The 19,042-nt window shown below is 48.2% G+C and overlaps 1 protein-coding gene across 6 annotated transcripts in view; it reads left to right on the top strand.

Moving 5' to 3' along the window:
• ZFPM1 (zinc finger protein, FOG family member 1) overlaps positions 1-19,042 on the top strand; it is a 280,395-nt gene that overhangs the window by 255,726 nt on the left and 5,627 nt on the right. For 4 of the 6 annotated variants that reach the window (XM_033943694.1, XM_033943690.1, XM_033943691.1 and 1 more), the window contains 4 exons: positions 8,109-8,309; positions 8,926-9,150; positions 14,953-15,048; positions 18,459-18,599. In XM_033943694.1, the coding sequence (XP_033799585.1) occupies positions 8,109-8,309; positions 8,926-9,150; positions 14,953-15,048; positions 18,459-18,599 (663 nt within the window). The remainder of the gene's footprint in view (positions 1-8,108; positions 8,310-8,925; positions 9,151-14,952; positions 15,049-18,458; positions 18,600-19,042) is intronic. The other 2 variants (XM_033943693.1, XM_033943696.1) reach the window with 2 other exon arrangements.

Genomic DNA, 19,042 nt, shown 5'->3' with positions numbered 1-19,042 from the left:
AGACCAGGAAATTGCCAAAGTAGAGAGCGTTAATTGAGGTTGCAGGGGGTCCGTTTAGGAGTGACATCATGGAGAGGATGGGTGGGTGCCTGGAATGCTCAACCGCTGGAGGAAGTGATAGAATCAAAAAATAGGGTTACTTGGACATGTGCTCTGTTTTAGAGGAATGTCCAGGTGCCGGGAGGGGTTTTGGAAGTCCCCGAGCTCGGGGCCGCATCTGGAGGCTCTCTGCGCATGGGTGGACGTCAAAGCGATGATGTCATACGCACACGCAAAGGCCCCCCAGGACGCTGCCTCGAGCTCAGGAAAGGAGACCGTAGGTTCGTATGGGGACGGGGCGGAATGGGACGAAGCCAGGTGTCCTCTTTTGTTAAAGAGGAAGTCTGGCAATGCTAGGGTTTCTTAAACAGAAAGAAGATAGTGTTACAACCAAGCTTAAATGCGCACATAGAGAGGCGTAACCTGCACGGAGCAACAGGTACAGCTCTGGCCACCTTGTTGGGCAGACTGGGATAGGCAGGTGGGATCTCTCAGAGAGAGAAAGAGATAATGGGTTCCTGTGGATGGGCAGACTGGATGGGCCATTTGGCCTTTATCTGCCGTCATGTTTCTGTGTCATTTACTATGTAACTTTGTAGGTAGAAAGACCCGCTAGGAATTGATAAGATAGGCCACAGCAGGCAAGGGCTTATCTCCGACTGCTTTATTCGGCTGACCTCACTTCAGTATTAATTGTAAGCTAGTGGAGAAGTCATCCACCCTGGTTAGAAGTGGTGGGAGCAAGGGGGGGAGGAGGAGGCAGGACTTCTGTGGGCTAGATTCACGAAAGCTTCCGATTTGTCCCGACGATCGCAAAACCAGTTCCCCGATCCGATTCACTAAACTGCTGCCCGATCAAATCTCCTGCCCGATCCGATCCGCCCTTGCAAATGAGGGGAAATGGCATGCATAAGTAGGAAGCCATTGATTTACTAAGCGACCGATCCGAAATGAAGCGACTGCTGAGGACCAGTTGCTTGCTGTCCTTGCCGACTCTCCTGCTCTCTTCCGCCCTGAAATCTCAATATCGAGGTTACAACCCCTTATAAAACAAACATCAAAATAAAACTGTAAAATATCTATACCTATGCATACGAATTCCCTTTTCATATATTCTGCAAAACCGCAGTGCAAAGCCGTGGTTTTAACCCGCTAGTTTACAGCGTGTTCCGTTCCGTAATCTGGCTGCACAAAAATTGAAATCATTCCTTTTAAAAAGGTCCACTCGTAGGGCCAGCAAGTAAACTGCAGCCACCCCTCCCCCTTTCTTTTGAGCTCGCTTGAGCGAAGAGCAAGCGCCTGTGCAAACCGCATCTACAACCAACAAGGAGAATCTGCGCGTGCGTCTCGATTGCTAGAGCGTGCGTCCGATCAGATCATTTGCATGTAGAATCTGTTGTGTATCGGTCGCTTGGCAAAACTCGGCCAAGAATTGCCCGACAACAACCCAGATGGGTGAGTTTAGTGAATCTAGGCCTGTGTCTGGAAAACTCATCTGTAGGTCAGGTTGCAGCACTGCCACCTGCTGGCACTCCTGGGGAATTATCAGTGCAAGAGCCCTGCTTCACTTAAGTTGTCATGGTGGAAGGGAGTAACCCTGACAGGTGGCGCTACTTTTCACACCTGCACCCTCCCCCCTGCCCCGAATGTTAGCGCCTGTGCAAAGGCTTCTATTTAGTTCAGACCAGAGTATAATCACCGTGTGCACGGGAGCTCTGCAGTCTGCCAGTAGTTGTCATTTAGGTGGAGATTTCCATTATTGCTCTTAAGTAATCCTGGATGGCTTTCTGGGGGATTAAAGCAACCGCAGCCTGGCCTCTGGTCATCAGTTCCCCCTGCTCCAGTCCAAATCCTGCCAAAGAATGTAGCACAGCTGGGTGCAAAACACACCTGACTGTTCACCTCAAGAATACGTGAGCTGATATTTAAACACCGTGATCGTCATCCTTTTAAAATGCCGGCTACGGTGCTTAAGTTATGATTATATGGTCATCATCGGTCTCTAGAAAGCAATCGGTGCTGAATATATGAAGAGTAGCTCACTCCACCTCTTTCCCTACAATTTGAAAGGAGCGACCCTTCGGTTCCATGCTCCATAGGCTGAAATCGTTTTCAGTGGCATTTAACGGGATGCATGGTTATCAGATCCACAGAATTCTTGGGTTTAATAAGAGAGCTGTAAAAAGGACACTTCGTTTTTTCTCTCCAAACAGGAATCTGGGTTTCTCTCTGTAGTAGGGACTGCTTTCGGACCATCTCTCTGGATCCCCCTTCCCCAAAGACTGCAAGAGAAGCTCTGCTTTTGGCCTAAAGACATTTTGCAGCAAATGAGAGAGACCTGTTAGAAAAGTTTGTGTGTATTTTCAAACCTCTCCCCTCTGCTGTGCATAAAATTACACCCATAGAGGTAATACAGTCATGAATTTATTCACGACTCAGAATGATCATAATCTGCAGCCCCCATCGGTTCAGGAGTTTAACTCGGGGAAAAATAAAGGCCTGGCGGTTTTCAGGTGCTGAAAATGCTGAATGATTATGTCCAGTTGAGGAAGCATTTGAAACCTCAGATTGTGTATTATAGTTTGATGATCGTGAATGGAGGAGTGGCCTAATAGTTAGAGTTTTGAGTTGGATTCCCACTGCAGCTCCTTGGGACTCTGTCTCTTAATGCTTCATTACCCTAGGTACAAAATAAGTATGTGTTAAGTCCCAGCGACTTGATATAAGAACATAAGACTACTGGATCAGACTACTACTTATGGGGAATTCAGGAAACGCCTAAAAACATATCTGTTCCTGAAATATCTAGGCAGCTGACCCGTACAACTCTTTCTCCTCAATAACTGATCCCTTGAGCTGTTATTCACTAGCTTCCACCTTTAAGTTCAATCTATTTGTACCATCTTTTAATCTTTGCAAACCGCATAGAACTTCACGGTCCTGCGGTATATAAACTGTTATTATTATTATTATTATTATTAATGATCCATTAAGCCCAGGATCCTGTATTCATGGAGGCGAATCCAAGTCACAAATAGCTGGCCAAAACCCAAATATCCATGCTATCGATCCCAGGGCAAGCAGTGGCTTCCCCCATGTACTGTCTCAACCTACAGACTATGGACTTTTCCTCCAGGAACTTGTCTAAACCTTTTTTTTAAAAACCAGATACATTAATCCCTTTTACTACATTCTCTGAGTGAAAAAATATGGTTTTAAAAGTATTTCCCTGTAACTTCGAGTGTCTCCTAGTCTTTGTAATTTTAGATGGAGTGAAAAATCGATCCACTTGTACCCGTTCTACTCCACTCCGGATTTTGTAGACTTCAATCCTATCTCCCCTCAGCCGTCTCTTTTCCAAGCTGAAGAGCCCTAACCGTTTTAGTCTTTCCTCATAAGAGAGAAGTTCCATCCCCTTTACCATCTTGGTCGCTCTTCTTTGAACCTTTCCTAGCACCACAATATCTTTCTTGAGATAAAGAAAACAGAATTGAATGAAATACTCCAGATGAGGTCGCACCATGGAGCGATACAGGGACATTATGACATTATTAGTCTTGTTAATCATCCCTTTTTTTAAGTTCAATAATATGAATTAACTTTTTAAAATCACAAATAACAGGACGTCCCCACATCCACCAAGCCAAGTTTTATACATTTATACATCAATCTGACAATAAGAATTTAACAAACCCGACTTTTTTTTTTTTTTATAAATCTTTATTAATTTTCAAATGTTAACAGTGCCATACAATGAATTTAAACATAAACTCTACACAGAACACACTTTAAATACACAAATAATAAAAAAAAACCAATAATTTCTCCCCCCTCCTCCCCATAATTAACAAAAGAAGTGCATATTTAATTTCAATAATATAGATACAGTGGTGCCTCGCATAACGGACGCCTCGTACAGCGAACGCTGCGCATAACGAACTTTTTGTCTTGCTCCCTATAACGAACTTCGTTTCACACAACGAAGTCGCCCGAGGGGCCCGGGGGGGGGGCAGAACTACTCTCGCCGAAGCCGGGAACAGCAGCACCCTCCTGTCTGAATGCAGTGTTCCATCATCTCCCTCCACCTTACCTTAGATGCCGAGTTTTCCGGCTTTCTTTTTCGGCCAGCCACACACTTTCAAAGAGCAGCACATGCGCGCATGCTCTGTTGTTCAATCTTCTCCTCTGACGCAACCGGAAACCGGAAGTTGCAGGAGAGGAGAACATTGATCAACTTCAGCAGCTGCGCGTGCACAGCTTTTTGAAAGCGTGCGGCTGGGTGAAAAAGAAAGCTGGCAAACTCTGCATATAAGGTGAGGTGGAGGGAGGGAAATGTAGGGCTGCAGAACGAATTATTTTCTTTTATATGTATTCTTATGGGAAAACAGGGCTGCAGAACGAATTATTTTGTTTTACATGTATTCTTATGGGAAAACGCGTTTCACACAACGAACGTTTCACATAACAAACTTGCTCCTGGAACGGATTAAGTTCGTTGTGTGAGGCACCACTGTAATTAAGTATAACAAACAATAATACATTCCCCTCCCCCCACCCACCCACCCTGGATGTGTAAAGAAGTCAAATAAAAGGAAAGGTACATGACCGTTCTTGTGTCTCAATAAATGCAGTCAATGGGCTCCACCCCAGAAATATGGCAAACACTTCTGTCTTAAAGCAGCCACGTCTCCATACTTTCGTACCAACCAACAGCATTCCACCAGAACTATTCTTCCAGCAAGTTAAAATTTTGCTAATTCGCTAAACATCAAATAACAGCCTCTGCCACAGACCGCAAAACCACCAGCCTGTAAGTTAGTGAAATATGAAGTTTAAAAAGAGCTAAAACTCTTTCCCATACTGATTTCCAAAACAATTGCACACAAGAACAGGCAAATAAAATATGTTGAAAGGTCCCAACTAAACTAAACCTTAAGTTTATATACCGCATCATCTCCACGGATGTGGAGCTCGGCACGGTTTACAAGAACTTAAAATATAGGAAGAGAAGGAAAAAAAAGGTTTACATGAACTTATATATAGAAGAGAAGAGTAAGGGGGGATAGAATTACATTTTAGTGAAAAGCCAGGTTTTCAGTTGCTTGCGGAATAAGTGGAGGGAGCCCAGGTTCCACAGCGGGGTAGTAAGGTCATTCCAAAGACCTGTGATTCTGAAGAGAAGGGATTTTCCCAGTTTGCCTGCATAGCGAATACCGTGTAGAGAGGGGAAGGATAGTTTATACCTTTGGGCGGGTCTGGCAGAGTCAGGACTCGAGGAGTTATAAGATAGTGGGATTAAGGGAGGAAGGATGCCATGAATGATCTTAAAAGCCAGGCAGGAACATTTGAAATGGATTCTGGAAATCACTGGGAGCCAGTGAAGTTTGGCTAGGAGTGGGGAGACATGGTCAGACTTGCGTTTTGCAAAGATCAAGTTGGCTACAGTATTCTGGATTAGCTGGAGTCTTTGAATACTTTTTTTGATAGGCTTAAGTAGATGGCATTGCAGTAGTCTAATTTGGAGAGGATGATGGATTAGACAAGGACGGCGAAATGTTGTTGGCGAAAATAAGATCTTACTTTCCTCAGCATGTGGAGGCTGAAAAAGCATGATTTAGCCAAGGAGTTGAGGTGGTCATTGAGGGAGAGAGAAGAATCAATAATGATGCCAAGGACCTTGCTTGCAACAAACGCCTGACACCCCCCCCCCCCCTTGACTACCGTGACACTTTATAGGGTATCCAAAGGGCCTGATGAGCCACATAAAAGAGGGACTGTGTCACTGAAGCCGAGAGGGGAGGCCTCCAAGCCCATGTCTAAAGAAGTACCCAGTCATCCTTCCCCACTGTTTCCCCACAATCATGCTCCCAAATGTGCTTCAAAAACCACACGTTGATTAAACCCCCTTAAACTGGCACCAGTGTGAGACAACTGACACCCGCCAAAACTATGGTCCTTCTTACATGTACCAATGTGTGCACACACACACACTCACACATTTGGCTTTGTAGGTTTAAAAAAAACAAACCTTGAGTGTGGCAATTCTTTGAAAACACTCAATTACTATGTTTGTGTCAAAAGGCACAGCGTGGCTTATCGGTCAGTCCCGTAGTATGTTGGAAGCGGATTCAAGCCCAGGCAAAGTGCAAATGTAGTGAAAACCAGACTTAGCTGAATTTCTGTTGTAATCCTGCTCCTGCTGCAGATTCAACAGCAGTTAATCAGCTCCTTCCAGCGCATAAGTTCACAATCTCACACTGAAGAGGCAAAGACCTTCCCTGGTTACACTGCATCAACAGGAACCCGCCAATGCTATGATCCCTTTACACAAACACGAAAAAAAATCCCCTCAGTTTGGCAGGGAGGGGGGGACGGGGTGCAGAGCCAGGGAGCGGGACAGGGTGCAGAGCCAAGGAGGGAGTTGGGGCTGGGTGCAGAGCCGGACAAGACAGGGTACTTGAATATTAACCCCCTGGTTTATATTTGAGTCCACCTTTTTTCCTCCTTTGGGAGGGAAGAAATGTTACCTCGGTTTATATTCGGGTCGGCTTATATTCAAGTATATATAGTATGTGGGCTTTGCATGACATATCTGGTCTGATCTCGTCCAAAATCAATTTGTTAGTTCTCCCGGCAGTCAACAACACACACAGAATCCTTCTCCAGCACCAGTTCAAATGAGTGAGTCCTCTCTCTGTCTCGTCTCGTTTCCATAATGTCCAACTTTCCAGTCTGTAATTGACCACTAAGAAAATGAGTCTGATCTTCGGTTGAAATACCTTGTCAAGAACTTTCATTAGAGAGCCACTGATTGCTATTCGGTGGAGTATTTCTTCACTGCTAGTTGCTTCCTTGTTTACCAAAGGGCTGAAAGATTAAAATTCTGCAATTTCTATTCTATCACCTTCAAGCTTCATCATTTTTAGTAGTTGTGAAATTCAGAAGAAGTGATGTATCACGTCCCACCTCTTTACCCTATCTTGAAATGTTGTGTGGGCAGATCCGGCTCAACCAGGTGAGGCCCTGGACTAGGGCGCCAAAATCCCAGTGTGGTCTACCTTCAGATTTCTAGAGGGGATGATGCCAGACTGAGATGAAGTTAAGAGGTGATAGGTTCAGGAGTAATCTAAGGAAATACTTTTTTATAGGCTCCCGGAAGAAGTTACTATGTCTGAATTCAAGAAAGCATGGGGATAGGCACGTGGGATCTCTTAGGGAGAGGAGGAAATAGTGGATGCTGCGGATGGGCAGACTGGATGGGCCATTTGCCCTTTATCTGCCGTTACGTTTCTATAACCAAGAAGCTCTATGACCTCACAATGCAGGTATAAAGAGCCTTAGCCAATAGGAAGAGGAGATGCAAATGTTAAGAGCCTTAGCCAATAGGGATAGCAGGAGATAGTGGATGCTGCGGATGGGCCATTTGGCCTTTATCTGCCATCATGTTTCTATAACTATAAAGCTCTATGACCTCACAATGCAGGTGTAAAGAGCCTTAGCCTATGAGAAGAGGAGATGCAAATGTTAAGAGCCTTAGCCAATAGGGAAAGGAGGAGATAGTGGATTCTGCGGATGGGCAGACTGGATGGGCCATTTGGCCTTTATCTGCCATCATGTTTCTATGTTTATCATCAGTGCCCTGAGCTAGGGCCTCACCTGGTCCAGCAGGAGGGGGAGATACTGGATCAAAGGTTGTGGGGAGGGTGAAGAGAGAGATACCTGATTGCAGCGGGGTAGGGGGGAGAGCACCAAAGTCCCTTGAGGGTTAGCATTGTTAGTTTTGTAATATGATGACTGTTTTGGGGTTTATGCTGTAACCTGCTCTGGGCGGTTTGATAAGCTGAATGTGGCAGGCTATACATTTTACGTATGATATTATTAAATATCAAGCAGGCATTTTTCATACGCCAATATCGTAAAGCGCTGTTTTACCTTTGAAAATGACTCTTCCTGAGAATTCGTACACAGGGAGTTGTTTGTGTCTCCGCTTTGCCTGACTGGTTTATTCTGACTAATCATTTCTTGTTTTGCCCTTGTTTTTGTTCGCTCTATCCGTTCTGGACTGCCAGGTGAGGAAATCTGGTGCAAGATCACAGCGGACGTGTGCAAGGCCGACGCCATCAGCGCCTGCTTGCTGTCGGAGCCCCTGGCCGTCCCGAGCCACGAGGTGAAGCCCGAGCCCACCTACCCTGCTCAGCTGCACTCGGAGATCCAGCTGCTCCCCCAGCAGGCTGGCATGGCTGCCATACTGGCTACAGCAGTGGTTAACAGTAAGTCTGAGCAGAGGGCGAGCGAAGACGCCCAGAGTCTGTCTCCGTTGTATCCTCTGGCCTGATGCTGCCAGCGCATTTGCAGCTGTTTCCTGCTTCCTTTCTTCCCCAGGAACAGTGTAACTTCCAACACCACTGGCTTCCTCCTCTGTAAATCTCTCCTCTGTATTTCCGGTGGGTGGGGGTGGGGGGGGGTTAATTGGTGGCAGCAGTGTTGGGACATGTAAGTCTGTAGAAAAAGGTCAGACCCACTCACTTCCTTCACTGGGCCATGGGTTTCTGTCCTGGGGGGAGGGAGGGAGGACTGGGCAAGGTACAGGAGGGGATGTTGACAGGTGGGAATTAGGATTATTTTTCTTATTAGTATATTCTCAAAGGTGCTCCTTTTAGGATATCAATGCTTTACCAGCTGTGCTAGAAAGGAAATACATAGAATGAAATGTTTTAAGAAGCTTGAGTGAAGGTCAGGGGGGTTCTTAGGTCTGCATCCATTTTCCTCTGACTCTCCCTAAGGGCCTAGGTAGGCGGTGAACATCTGCACTTTATCTGGAAAGGAAAGGAGGGTGAGGGGAGGACAAATTTCAGATCACTTATAGTCTCTTTGTCTTTGCTCCAGAGGATGTCTTTCCCTGCAAGGACTGTGGTATCTGGTACCGGAGCGAGAGGAACCTGCAGGCGCATCTGATGTATTATTGCGCAAGCCGCCAAAGTGCCAGCTCGCCATCGGTGGAAGAGAAACCCAAGGAGTCGTACCCCAACGAGCGCGTCTGTCCCTTTCCGCTGTGCAAGAAGAGCTGCCCCAGTGCCAGCTCGCTGGAGATACATATGCGCAGTCACAGCGGTAAGGAAGTGAGGGCAAAGGCACCGTCGGCGTACGTGAGGGGGGCTCATTTCGACGTCCGAAAGACCGCAGAAACTGGCAGTTGAACATCTTTCTAGTCAAAATGTCCAAGTGGCCGTTTTTGAAACTGGTTTTCCAGACGTCGTTCTGGTCGTTTTATCTGCTGTGCATCTAAATCTTAAGGGGGCATGTTTTTGGCGGTTCCGTAATGAAAGCGCGTGGGATATTGGCGCACCACGTATCCCGTGCAGGACTTCAGCACGTCGCATTCAAAGTGTTCCTGTTACCGCTGTGAGTGGGGGGGGGGTCTGGTGTGGGGGCGGAACCCCCCCCAGTAAACTGATAAGTGTTTGCGCTTCCGTAGGGGGTGGTGTGGGGGAGGGGAAGGAAAAAACCCCATTACATTGTAAACTGCCATTATCCTTTGGTTTTAGGGTAATCAGCAGTTTTCAGTACAGTGGGGAGGTTCCCCCCCCCCACACCCCTCCCCAATGTGAGCACGAACACTTGTTAGTTTAGTGGGGGGGGTTCCCCTCCAAATCCCCCCTCTGAGCGCTAACAGGAACACTTTAAATGCGGCACACAGAAGTCCTACGCACGATTGCCGGCGTGCCAGTGTCCTGCGCGGTTTTGACGTGTCACCGTTTTTGGCGTGCTTAGAACTTGGATGTTCTGCAGAGTAATCAAACTTTCAACGAAACGTCCAGGGCACCATTTAAACGTTTGGGGCTAGACCTATTTTAAACATGAGTAAGAGTCAAAAAGGGGCCCAAACTGACTAGGTGACCACTGGAGGGATTAAGGTATGACCCCCCCTTTACTCCCCCAGTCGTCACCGATCCCCCCCCCCCCCTCCTATCACCCAAAGATGTGAAAGAAGCAGTACATTCCAGCCTTGTTCAGTGTTCCCGCTAAGCTGCGCTGGCGCACAAAATAGTACATCGCAGCGCACAAGTTTCACGTCACAGCGCACACTCGAGCGGAGGTGAGAGGAAGCGGCGGCGGTCTGCCCTGATCGCCTAAGATGCAGCAGCGGCGGCTCCTTTCATGATCCCCGGGGATCATGAAAGGAGCCGCCGCTGCTGCATCTTAGGCGATCAGGGCAGACCGCCGCCGCTTCCTCTCACCTCCGCTCGAGTGTGCGCTGTGACGTGAAACTTGTGCGCTGCGATGTAGTATTTTGTGCGCCAGCGCAGCTTAGCGGGAACACTGGTTCCAGCTTCAGATGTCCACAGACACAGCTCAGCAGATCAGAGGGACACTCGAAGGCAGTGTCTCGCAAACGTTGCGGCCTGTGGCACAGTAAATCCAGTACCCCTGGCCGGAAGGCACCTGCTTATATTGTATGATGAGCCCCCCCCCAAAACCTACTGTTCCTACATAAAGATGACACCTGCAGGACATCTTTTGTTATGGTGTACAGGTGGGTGGGTTATAGTGACATGTACCCGGGACTTTTTAAAGCAGGGGTGTGAAACGCAATCACATAAGGAGCCGAAATCTGAAAAAAAGGCTAAGTCGTGGGCCACATTTTAAATTAAGATATTTAAGGGTCTCTTTATTAAGGTACGCTAACCGATTTAGCGCGCTAAATGCGCACCTTAGTAAAAGAACCTCTTAAGTGACTAAGGCTTAGTCTTAGCAGAAATCTAGGGTTACACCGTCTCCAACCTCACACCGGCTCTGTGGTGTAAACAAAATAAATATTGTAATCACAAAACAGAAAATAAAATTATTTTTTTTCTACCTTTTGTTGGTCCCAGGCTCTGGTTGTCTTCTGATAACTCACTTGCCAGGGTCTCCTGCCCATTTGCCGTTTTCTTCTTTCTCCGTGCTAACCATCCATCTTCCATCTCTCTCCTCCCCTTCCGTTTCCCTTCCCTCCCCCGGAGGTCTGGCATCTTTCCTTTTTCGTGTCCATATTTGCAGCCCCACCATCCCCAGATCCACCATCTTTCTGTTTCTCAACTACCCTTTCATCCAGCATCTCTCCCTCCTTCCCCACCACCCCAGGGGCCACCATTTCTCTGTTTCTCTTCCCAACTACCCTCCTATCTAGTATCTCTATTCCCCCTCCCCTCCACACCCTTGTGTCCAACTTCTCTCTCTTTCTGTTCCGTCCCTCCCTCCCTCCATCCCATTGCCCACCATCTCTCTCCCTCTCCTCTGTTTTATTTCTTCCCCACTCCACCCCACTCTCCCTCTAAGCAAACATATTCCCTTTCTTTTTAGCCTCTCTTTCTATCCCTCCCTTCCTTTGTTCAGAATTTCCTCTCTTGCCCTTTTCCATTGAGCATCTTCCCCTTTCCTCCCTGCTTTCCCCTTTACATGTCCAGTATCCACTCTGTGTCCTTACTCCCTCTCTCCATGCTTATGATTTCCCTTTGTCATTCTTTACCCACCTCTGATCTAGAATTTTCTTGGTCACTCTATTCCCTGCAGTATCCAGTATCCCCATTTGTGTCCCTAAATATCTGTGTCCTTATTATCCCCTCACTCCTCCTCAGTCCGGCACATGCACACCTGGACCCCTCCTTCTCTCCCTCTAGGTACTTCTACATCAGGGCCTGCCCCCGTCCCGAAGGCCTGCATGTTTTCCCCCCTTCTTCCCGGTCTCACCTTCATATTTGGCCTGCCGTTCCTACCCTCCCTCCATCCCAGCTTCCTGGTCTCCTCTGGCCAGCCGGCAGCGGCAGATCGTCACGTACATCTGCCTTTGCCTGGTTTCCTCTTCAGAGCAGCCTGCTTAGAATCGCTGGCCTGCTTTAGCGAACCCCGCAGGCCTCTGTCGACCTTGGTAGCACGTTCCCTGTGACGCGATCCTGCCCCTTCTCTGACGTATGGGATCGCGTCAGAGGGAACGTGCTACTGAGGTCGATAGCGGCCTGCGAGATTCGCTACAGCCGGCCAGCGATCCTCAGCAGGCTGCTTTGAAGAGGAGATCAGACAAAGGCAGACACGAGTAAAGAGCGGCAGCGGTTCGTGCCAGCGGGCCAGATTGAGTATAAAGTTGGAAATGTCTGGCGGGCCAATTTTTAACTCACCACGGGCCAGAGTTTGACAGGTCTGTGACGTTTACTCCGATACTCCCTAGAGCAGGGGTGTCAAAGTCCCTCCTCGAAGGGCCAGAATCCAGTCAGGTTTTCAGGATTTCCCCCAATGAATATGCATGAGATCTATTTGCATGCCCTGCTTTCACTGTATGCTAATAGATCTACGCATATTTATTGGGGAAATCCTGAAAACCCGACTGGATTGCGGCCCTCAAGGAGGGACTTTGAGACCCCTGGCCTGGAGTGTCCCTCTGCTCTGCTGTTTGTATGGCCAGTTTGCTAAGAATGCTGGTTTTTGGGCTGGACTTCCCGATGCCTTGTTTTTGGACGTCTTTGTATTCAAAAATGGCCAAATGAGATGGATGTATTAAGGGCCAAAACTTCTGGATAGGCTATTTACAAAAAAAACTTCTGGATAGGCTATTTACAAAAAAAAAAGACATCTTGCTGTTTTGAAAATGGACATTTCCTCTATTGGATTTCTGGATGTCTTTCTCAGAACATCCAAATTCAGACTTAGACGTCCTATCCAAAATGCCCCTCTGCGTGACCCTGCGTGCAGAGCAAGAACGGGCTGCGCATTGGTGTGGAAGTGTACAACACAGTGAGATAATTTGCGAGTCTCACGGTGTGAGTTTGCGCAGCGTGGTAAGAGATACAGGTGTGGTCTGTTGTATCACCCTACAGTGATACAGTGTCATGGTACGACACTGCCCGGGATGGCGTGGAACTGGTGAATCCTGATACGGGGGTGCCTGGGATGGAGTGAGACTGGGTATGATGGCGGAAAGGATGGAGTAAGAGTCGGTGAATCATGGTGTGCCAGTGCACAGGAGAATGGTGTGAGACTCAGACGATCGTGGTGTGGCAGCGGTGGAGAAAGACTTTCTGGATCACGGTGTGACGTGCACAGGATAGTTTGAGACGTGTGTGTTTTCTCTTTTCACATTATGTAACACTGGAGAAGAAAGTCACAGTTTTTCCATCCTCGAGGGCCGCAATCCAGTCGGGTTTTCAGGATTCCCCCAATGAATATGCATGAGATCTATTAGCATACAATGAAAGCGGTGCATGCAAATAGATCTCATGCATATTCATTGGGGAAATCCTGAAAACCCGACTGGATTGGGGGCCCTCCAGAAGGGACTTTGATACCCCTGTTTTAAGGAAATTGTCCTGAAAGTGGAAGTCTCTTTACCTAAATCTCTTACATAAAGTCCCATCTGACCAGAGAGGAACCCAGTCACGTACAGAATAGGGCCAGCATCATCCTATGGTTCATAGACAACTCGGCGAAAGACAAAGGCGCGCACCGACAACTGAGCGCAAGACGGAGGCAAACGCCGAAGAAAATTACAGTTTTTAGGGGCTCCGACGGGGGGTTTTGTTGGGGAGCCCCCCCAGTTTACTTAATAGAGATCGCACCGGCGTTGTGGGGGGTTTGGGAGTTGTAACCCTCCACATTTTACTGTAAACTTAACTTTTTCCCTAAAAACAGGGAAAAAGTGAAGTTTTCAGTAAAATGTGGGGGGTTACAACCCCCCACAATGCCCCCACAACGCGGCGCAATCTCTATTAAGTAAAGTGGGGGGTTCCCCCCCACGCCCCCCCCCCCCCCGTCGGAGCCGTAAAAACAGTAATTTTCTGTGGTGCGCACCTCCGCACTGCGCTCAATTGTCTGCACGCGCTTTTGACCTGACACCTCATCCTATTGCTTTATAGGTACAAAACTGAGCGGGCTCTATGTTGCCAGATGACTCCAGAAAAAGGAGGATGGATTGAGACATCCGGATTTTACGTCCATTGAAAGCAATTGAAGTAAGACCCGGAGGTCTCAATCCATCCTCTTTTTATCTGGAGCCATATGGTAACCCTGACGTTGCAGAGCAGAACATTCGACAATTTTGCACGCCTGGAGCCGCTGCTCTCCACCGGCAAGCAGCTCTGTGCAGTAGGGAGAGAGGCTGTACTCTTTGGTGGAAAGAGGGGGAGACCACAGGATTTCAGGCCGCTACCTGCAGTTTATCTGGGCACTGCGTCCTGCTTGTATATGAGGTGCAAAGGGGATTTCTGTTCAGAACTTGTTCGTCAATGCTGATGTCTCTTGTGCCCTGAGACCTCTGGCAGGTCTTTCCTTTTAGGGGGTTATGCAGTCTCTCTCTTTTTCCATCCAAGCTGGTTCCCTTCAGATACTGGCTTTATGTACAGCCTTCCATAACTGCCCTGTGTTAAGTGGGTATTCCCCCCCCCCCCCGGCCTTAACTGGGTAATCTTTACCCAGGTTGCCCCTGCCTGTCTCTTTCTTGTCTGTAAAGACAGTTATTTCACTTAACCTGCTAATAGAGCTTTTTGGCTGGTTGTTGTCTCTGGGTTGTTTCCAGAGTCAGAAGTGGCTCTACCCACCTGCCACCCACATAAAACCTGGGCTGCCCAGCCCTTCACCAGTGTAGTGGAGCTCTTCGTACACAGAGGTTCTGTCTTGTGCCCTGTGTTTCTGGGCGCTGGTCGTTGCTGTAGTTTCTGACTCTGTAAATGGAGAATGCCAGGTCCTCTAGTCCTGAACCCCTGTCTTCCCGTCTCTTCCAAAGAAATGCAGATCTCTCCGCCCCAGTTCCAGTTCTGGTCCTTTTTTGCTGGTTGGCCTTGTCCTTGAAACACCTGGTCTGTGAGGGGGCTTGGGGGTGGCGGAAGAGAGGGAGGACATGAAGACCCCCGATAAGAGCTGACTCTGTTACTGCTCTGTCTGCAGGAGAGAGGCCCTTTGTCTGTCTGATCTGCCTTTCTGCGTTCACCACCAAGGCAAACTGTGAAAGGCATCTGAAGGTGCACACGGACACGCTCACTGGTGAGTAATAGTGAAAAACGTGGGACTTTCCTGGGAGCTGGCCAGGCCATTTCACGGCAGCACCAGTGAGCCCGGGGACCATCGTGGTCCGCTCCAGCCTCTGAGAGGCTATTGTCTGATGTGCTGCGGTCCTTGAGCGGCTCCTCTTGCAGGAACCTTACACTCAGGGCCACGGTCCGCTGATCTGTAGCTTCTGAAGGGCTAATCAAGACTAATGTGCCAAGGTAGCAGGCAAGCAGACAGAGGAGAGGCCCATCTATCACCTCAGAAGCCGCTTTACTCTCAGAACACATTTCTGAGAAGACATTCGCTCAGCCTGGTTTATATAAGAGAGTCTGAACGAGTTCCATAGTGTGTTGTTCCCTGCTAGCTAATTTCAGTCCAAATGTCCTCTTCTCGCAGCGGAGACCTGTGCATCTGACTTCCTATGCTGTGTAATACCCTGTGATAATGTGAAGTCAGCTCAGGGTAGTGGGGTCATATCGTGTGGGATCGTTCTCGGTCCTTTCTTCAGGGAAGATTTTCTGTATGTTTCATTTCTGTGCCTTAAAATCCCCCTCTTTTACAAATGCGTAGCGGGGGTTTGAACGCCGGCAGTGGCGGTAACTGCTCCGACCCTCATAGAATTCCTGTGAGCGTCGGAGCAGTTAACCGCCGCTGCCGGCGCTAAAACTCACGCTACGCGTTTGTGAAAGAGGGGGTTATGTTTACTAACTTCACAGGTGCTGTAGTGCATTTACCCTGTACTTTGTGTCAGTGGCTTAGCCATCACGGGGGGGAAGTGGGATGCAAGAACGGAGCACGTTAGGGGAGTTGCAACATTGGCGGCTGGGGGAACACCATGACGGCTTCTGTTCTGCATTAGATCCATCTAAGCGCTGAAAGGCGTAGTGCTGTACACGTGGATTTAACATGTAATAGATGGTCACTGCTCGGAAGAGCTTACAATCTAGTTTAGACAGACAAACAGTGCATATAGGGGTTGGGGAGTTTCTCACAGAGAGAATGGTAAGATGGGCCCAGGTATCTTATGGGGAGTGGGAGTTAGGAGTTAAAAGCAACCTTGAAAAAGTGAGCTTTTAGCTTGGATTTGAGTACTGCTAGTGATGGAACTTGACGTAATGACTCAGGCAGTCTGTTCCAGGCTTGTGGAACAGCAAGATAGAAGGGATGGAGTCTGGAGTTGACAGTGGAGAGAAAGGTACAGTTAGGAGGGACTTACTCAATGAATGGAGTTTGCTGGAGGGAGCACAGGTGAGGAGAGATATTGTGGGGCTAAGATACGCAGATGATACTCCCCTGCTGGCAGAGAGTGAGAAGGAACTCAGGAAGTTGATCCTAAAGCTGAAAGAAGAAAGCGAGAAGATGGGACCTTACCTGAACATCAAGAAGACCAAAATCATGACTACTGCCAACAAGAAAGTCCACAAAAAGATCGACAATGAAAATCTAGAAGTGGTTGGCAACTTCGTTTTCCTTGGGCCCTTCATTGATCACAGTGGCAGTTTGACAGCGGAGATCAAGCATCGATTAGCACTGGTGTGTGCAGCCATGGTGAGCATGGACCAAATATGGAAGTGCAAGGACGTCTCAATCACCATCAAGCAAAGACTGATCACTGCCATTGCGTTTCCAATCGCAACAAATGCAAGACATGGATTCTCACAAAAGCAGATAAAAGAAAAATTGACACCTTCGAGCTGTGGTGCTGGAGAAGACTTCTACGAATTCCATGGACAGCTGGGATCACCAACAAAGATGTTCTTGATCATATAAACCCAGAGTTGTCCCTGGAAGGCAAGATTACCAGGCAGAAACTGACCTGTTTTAGACACTAGAAAAGTTAGGTGCTACTAGGAATGGTCAGTGGTAAAAGGAAGCAGAGGAGACCAAAGGCCCGTTGGCTGGATACCAACAAGAATGACATGGGAATGAACATCAAGCAATTGAAAGAAGCCTTGGAAAACAGGGAAGCATGACGAGGACTGGCCTACAGAGTATCCAAGGGTCAGATATGACTGAATGCATAGTAGTAGTAGCCAAGTGAATGGACTTGCAGGTGAGTAAGAGGAGCTTGAACGGTGTTCAGAAACGGATAGGGAGCCAATCAAGTGATTTGAGGAGCGGGGTAATGTGAGTATGGCAGCTGTCGCAAAATACAAGTTATGCTACAGAATTTTGGACGGATTGAAGAGGAGAGAAATGGTTGATTGGAAGACCTGAGAGAAGTAAGTTGCAGTAATCTAAGCGAGAGGTGTGGATAAGGGTTTTGGTAGTGGGCTCGGAGAAGAGAGATTGGATTTTTATAATATTATAGAGGAAGAAGCGACAGGCTTTAGCAGTTTGTAGGATCTGAGCGGAGAAGGAGGGGGAAGAGTCAAAGATGACTCCCAGATTGCGAGCAGACAAGACAGGGAGGAAGAGAGTGTTGTCCACGGAAACAGAGAGTGGGAGGAGGGGGGAAGTGGGTTTAGGTGGAAAAATAAGAAGCTCGGACTTAGCCATATTCAGTTTACGATGGTGGTGAGACATCCAGGCAGCAATATCAGACAGGCAAGCTGAGACGCGGACTTGGACTCTTGTAGAGAGATCTGGCGTGGAGAGGTAGATCTGGGAGTCATCAGCATAGAGGTGATACTGAAAACCACAGGAGGAGATCAGTGCACCGAGGGAGAAAAGGACAGGTCCCAGGACAGAGCCTTGGGATACACCGATTGATAGTGGGAGGATCCGTCTGACTGTTCCTTTGGTGACGCCTGAAAACCACACGGGACATTGCCGTGCAGGACTTCTGCGCGCTGTCTAAAAATTGTTAATATTAGTGCTCAGAGGGGACGGGGGGGAGGAACCCCCCTCCCACTACACTGAAAACTGCCGATTACCCAAAAACTGAAGGAAAACGGCAGTTTACAGTGTAATGGGGGTTCCCTTCCCTCCCCAGACCCCCAGCGGCAACAGGAACAGTTTTTAGGTGGCGCGCACAAGTCCTGCGCGGGATTGGCGAGCGATTGTCGCGCGCTTTCGTTACAGAACCATTCCTTTAACTGTCCATATCGTAGCTTGAACATTGAGTGTAGTAGACTCTGTTTTTCTGGTTTTTAATGTTCTCCTGGACCTACGTAACCTCCCCGTGAACCGCATGGGCTCTTTATTATAAATCGCCTTGAACCTCTCGACATAGCGTGAACCATAAGTAATAGATTAGATTAGTAGCGTGAGGGCAAAGTTTGGCTGTCAGGGCTTCGGCATCCCTGCCAGGAAAGGTATTATTTTTGGCATGCTGGGGGGGTTGGAGTGGGAGAGAGGGAGTGCATGCTTCCCTCCAAATGGGAGGGCTGTCTGTGCCATGGTAATTAGGGTCTCTGTTTCCTGCTCTGGCTCCACATTTTTTTTTTTTTTTGTGACTGCAGGCGTGTGCCATGGGTGCGGATTTGTCTCCACTACCAGAGATATCCTGTACAGTCATTTAGTGACAAATCACATGGCCTGCCAACCAGGGGCCAAGGGGGAGGTGTACTCGCCAGCAGCGAATGCCAAGCCAGTGACGCCAGGTAACTGCGACCAGCCTGCCCTTCTTTGCAGTGGGTGGAATTTCATGCCCAAAGTAAAAACTGACCATCAATATTCAGCTTAGGCAGGAAATGTGTGTTTTTAAACACTGTCACTGGCTAAGTTATACCTGTTTATTCAATGCCAGGCTGTGTGAACGCTCCGGCATGGAGTATCCGGGAATGACTGGATAGGAGCCGCCCGCCAGTACTTATGCAGATCACGGCATAATGGCTGAGGACTAGCAAAAAGGGTATATGATTAGATCCTCTCCCTCCCTTCCCCCGGAAGAGCATTGAGCCCCCCTCCCCCCAATCTGATTCACCCTCCCCAAGAGCATAGATCCCCCCCCCTCCCTGTAGAGCTTCCCCCAAGCACACATTTAAAATCCCTGGTGTCCACCATGGCACCTGAATCAAAATGGTTGCCACGACCTCTAGTGGCA

Source organism: Geotrypetes seraphini, chromosome 4, assembly GCF_902459505.1.
Source record: "Geotrypetes seraphini chromosome 4, aGeoSer1.1, whole genome shotgun sequence".
Lineage (NCBI taxonomy): Eukaryota > Metazoa > Chordata > Amphibia > Gymnophiona > Dermophiidae > Geotrypetes > Geotrypetes seraphini.
The sequence above is the reverse complement of the archived record's forward strand: the minus strand, read 5'-3'. Positions and strand labels throughout refer to the sequence as shown.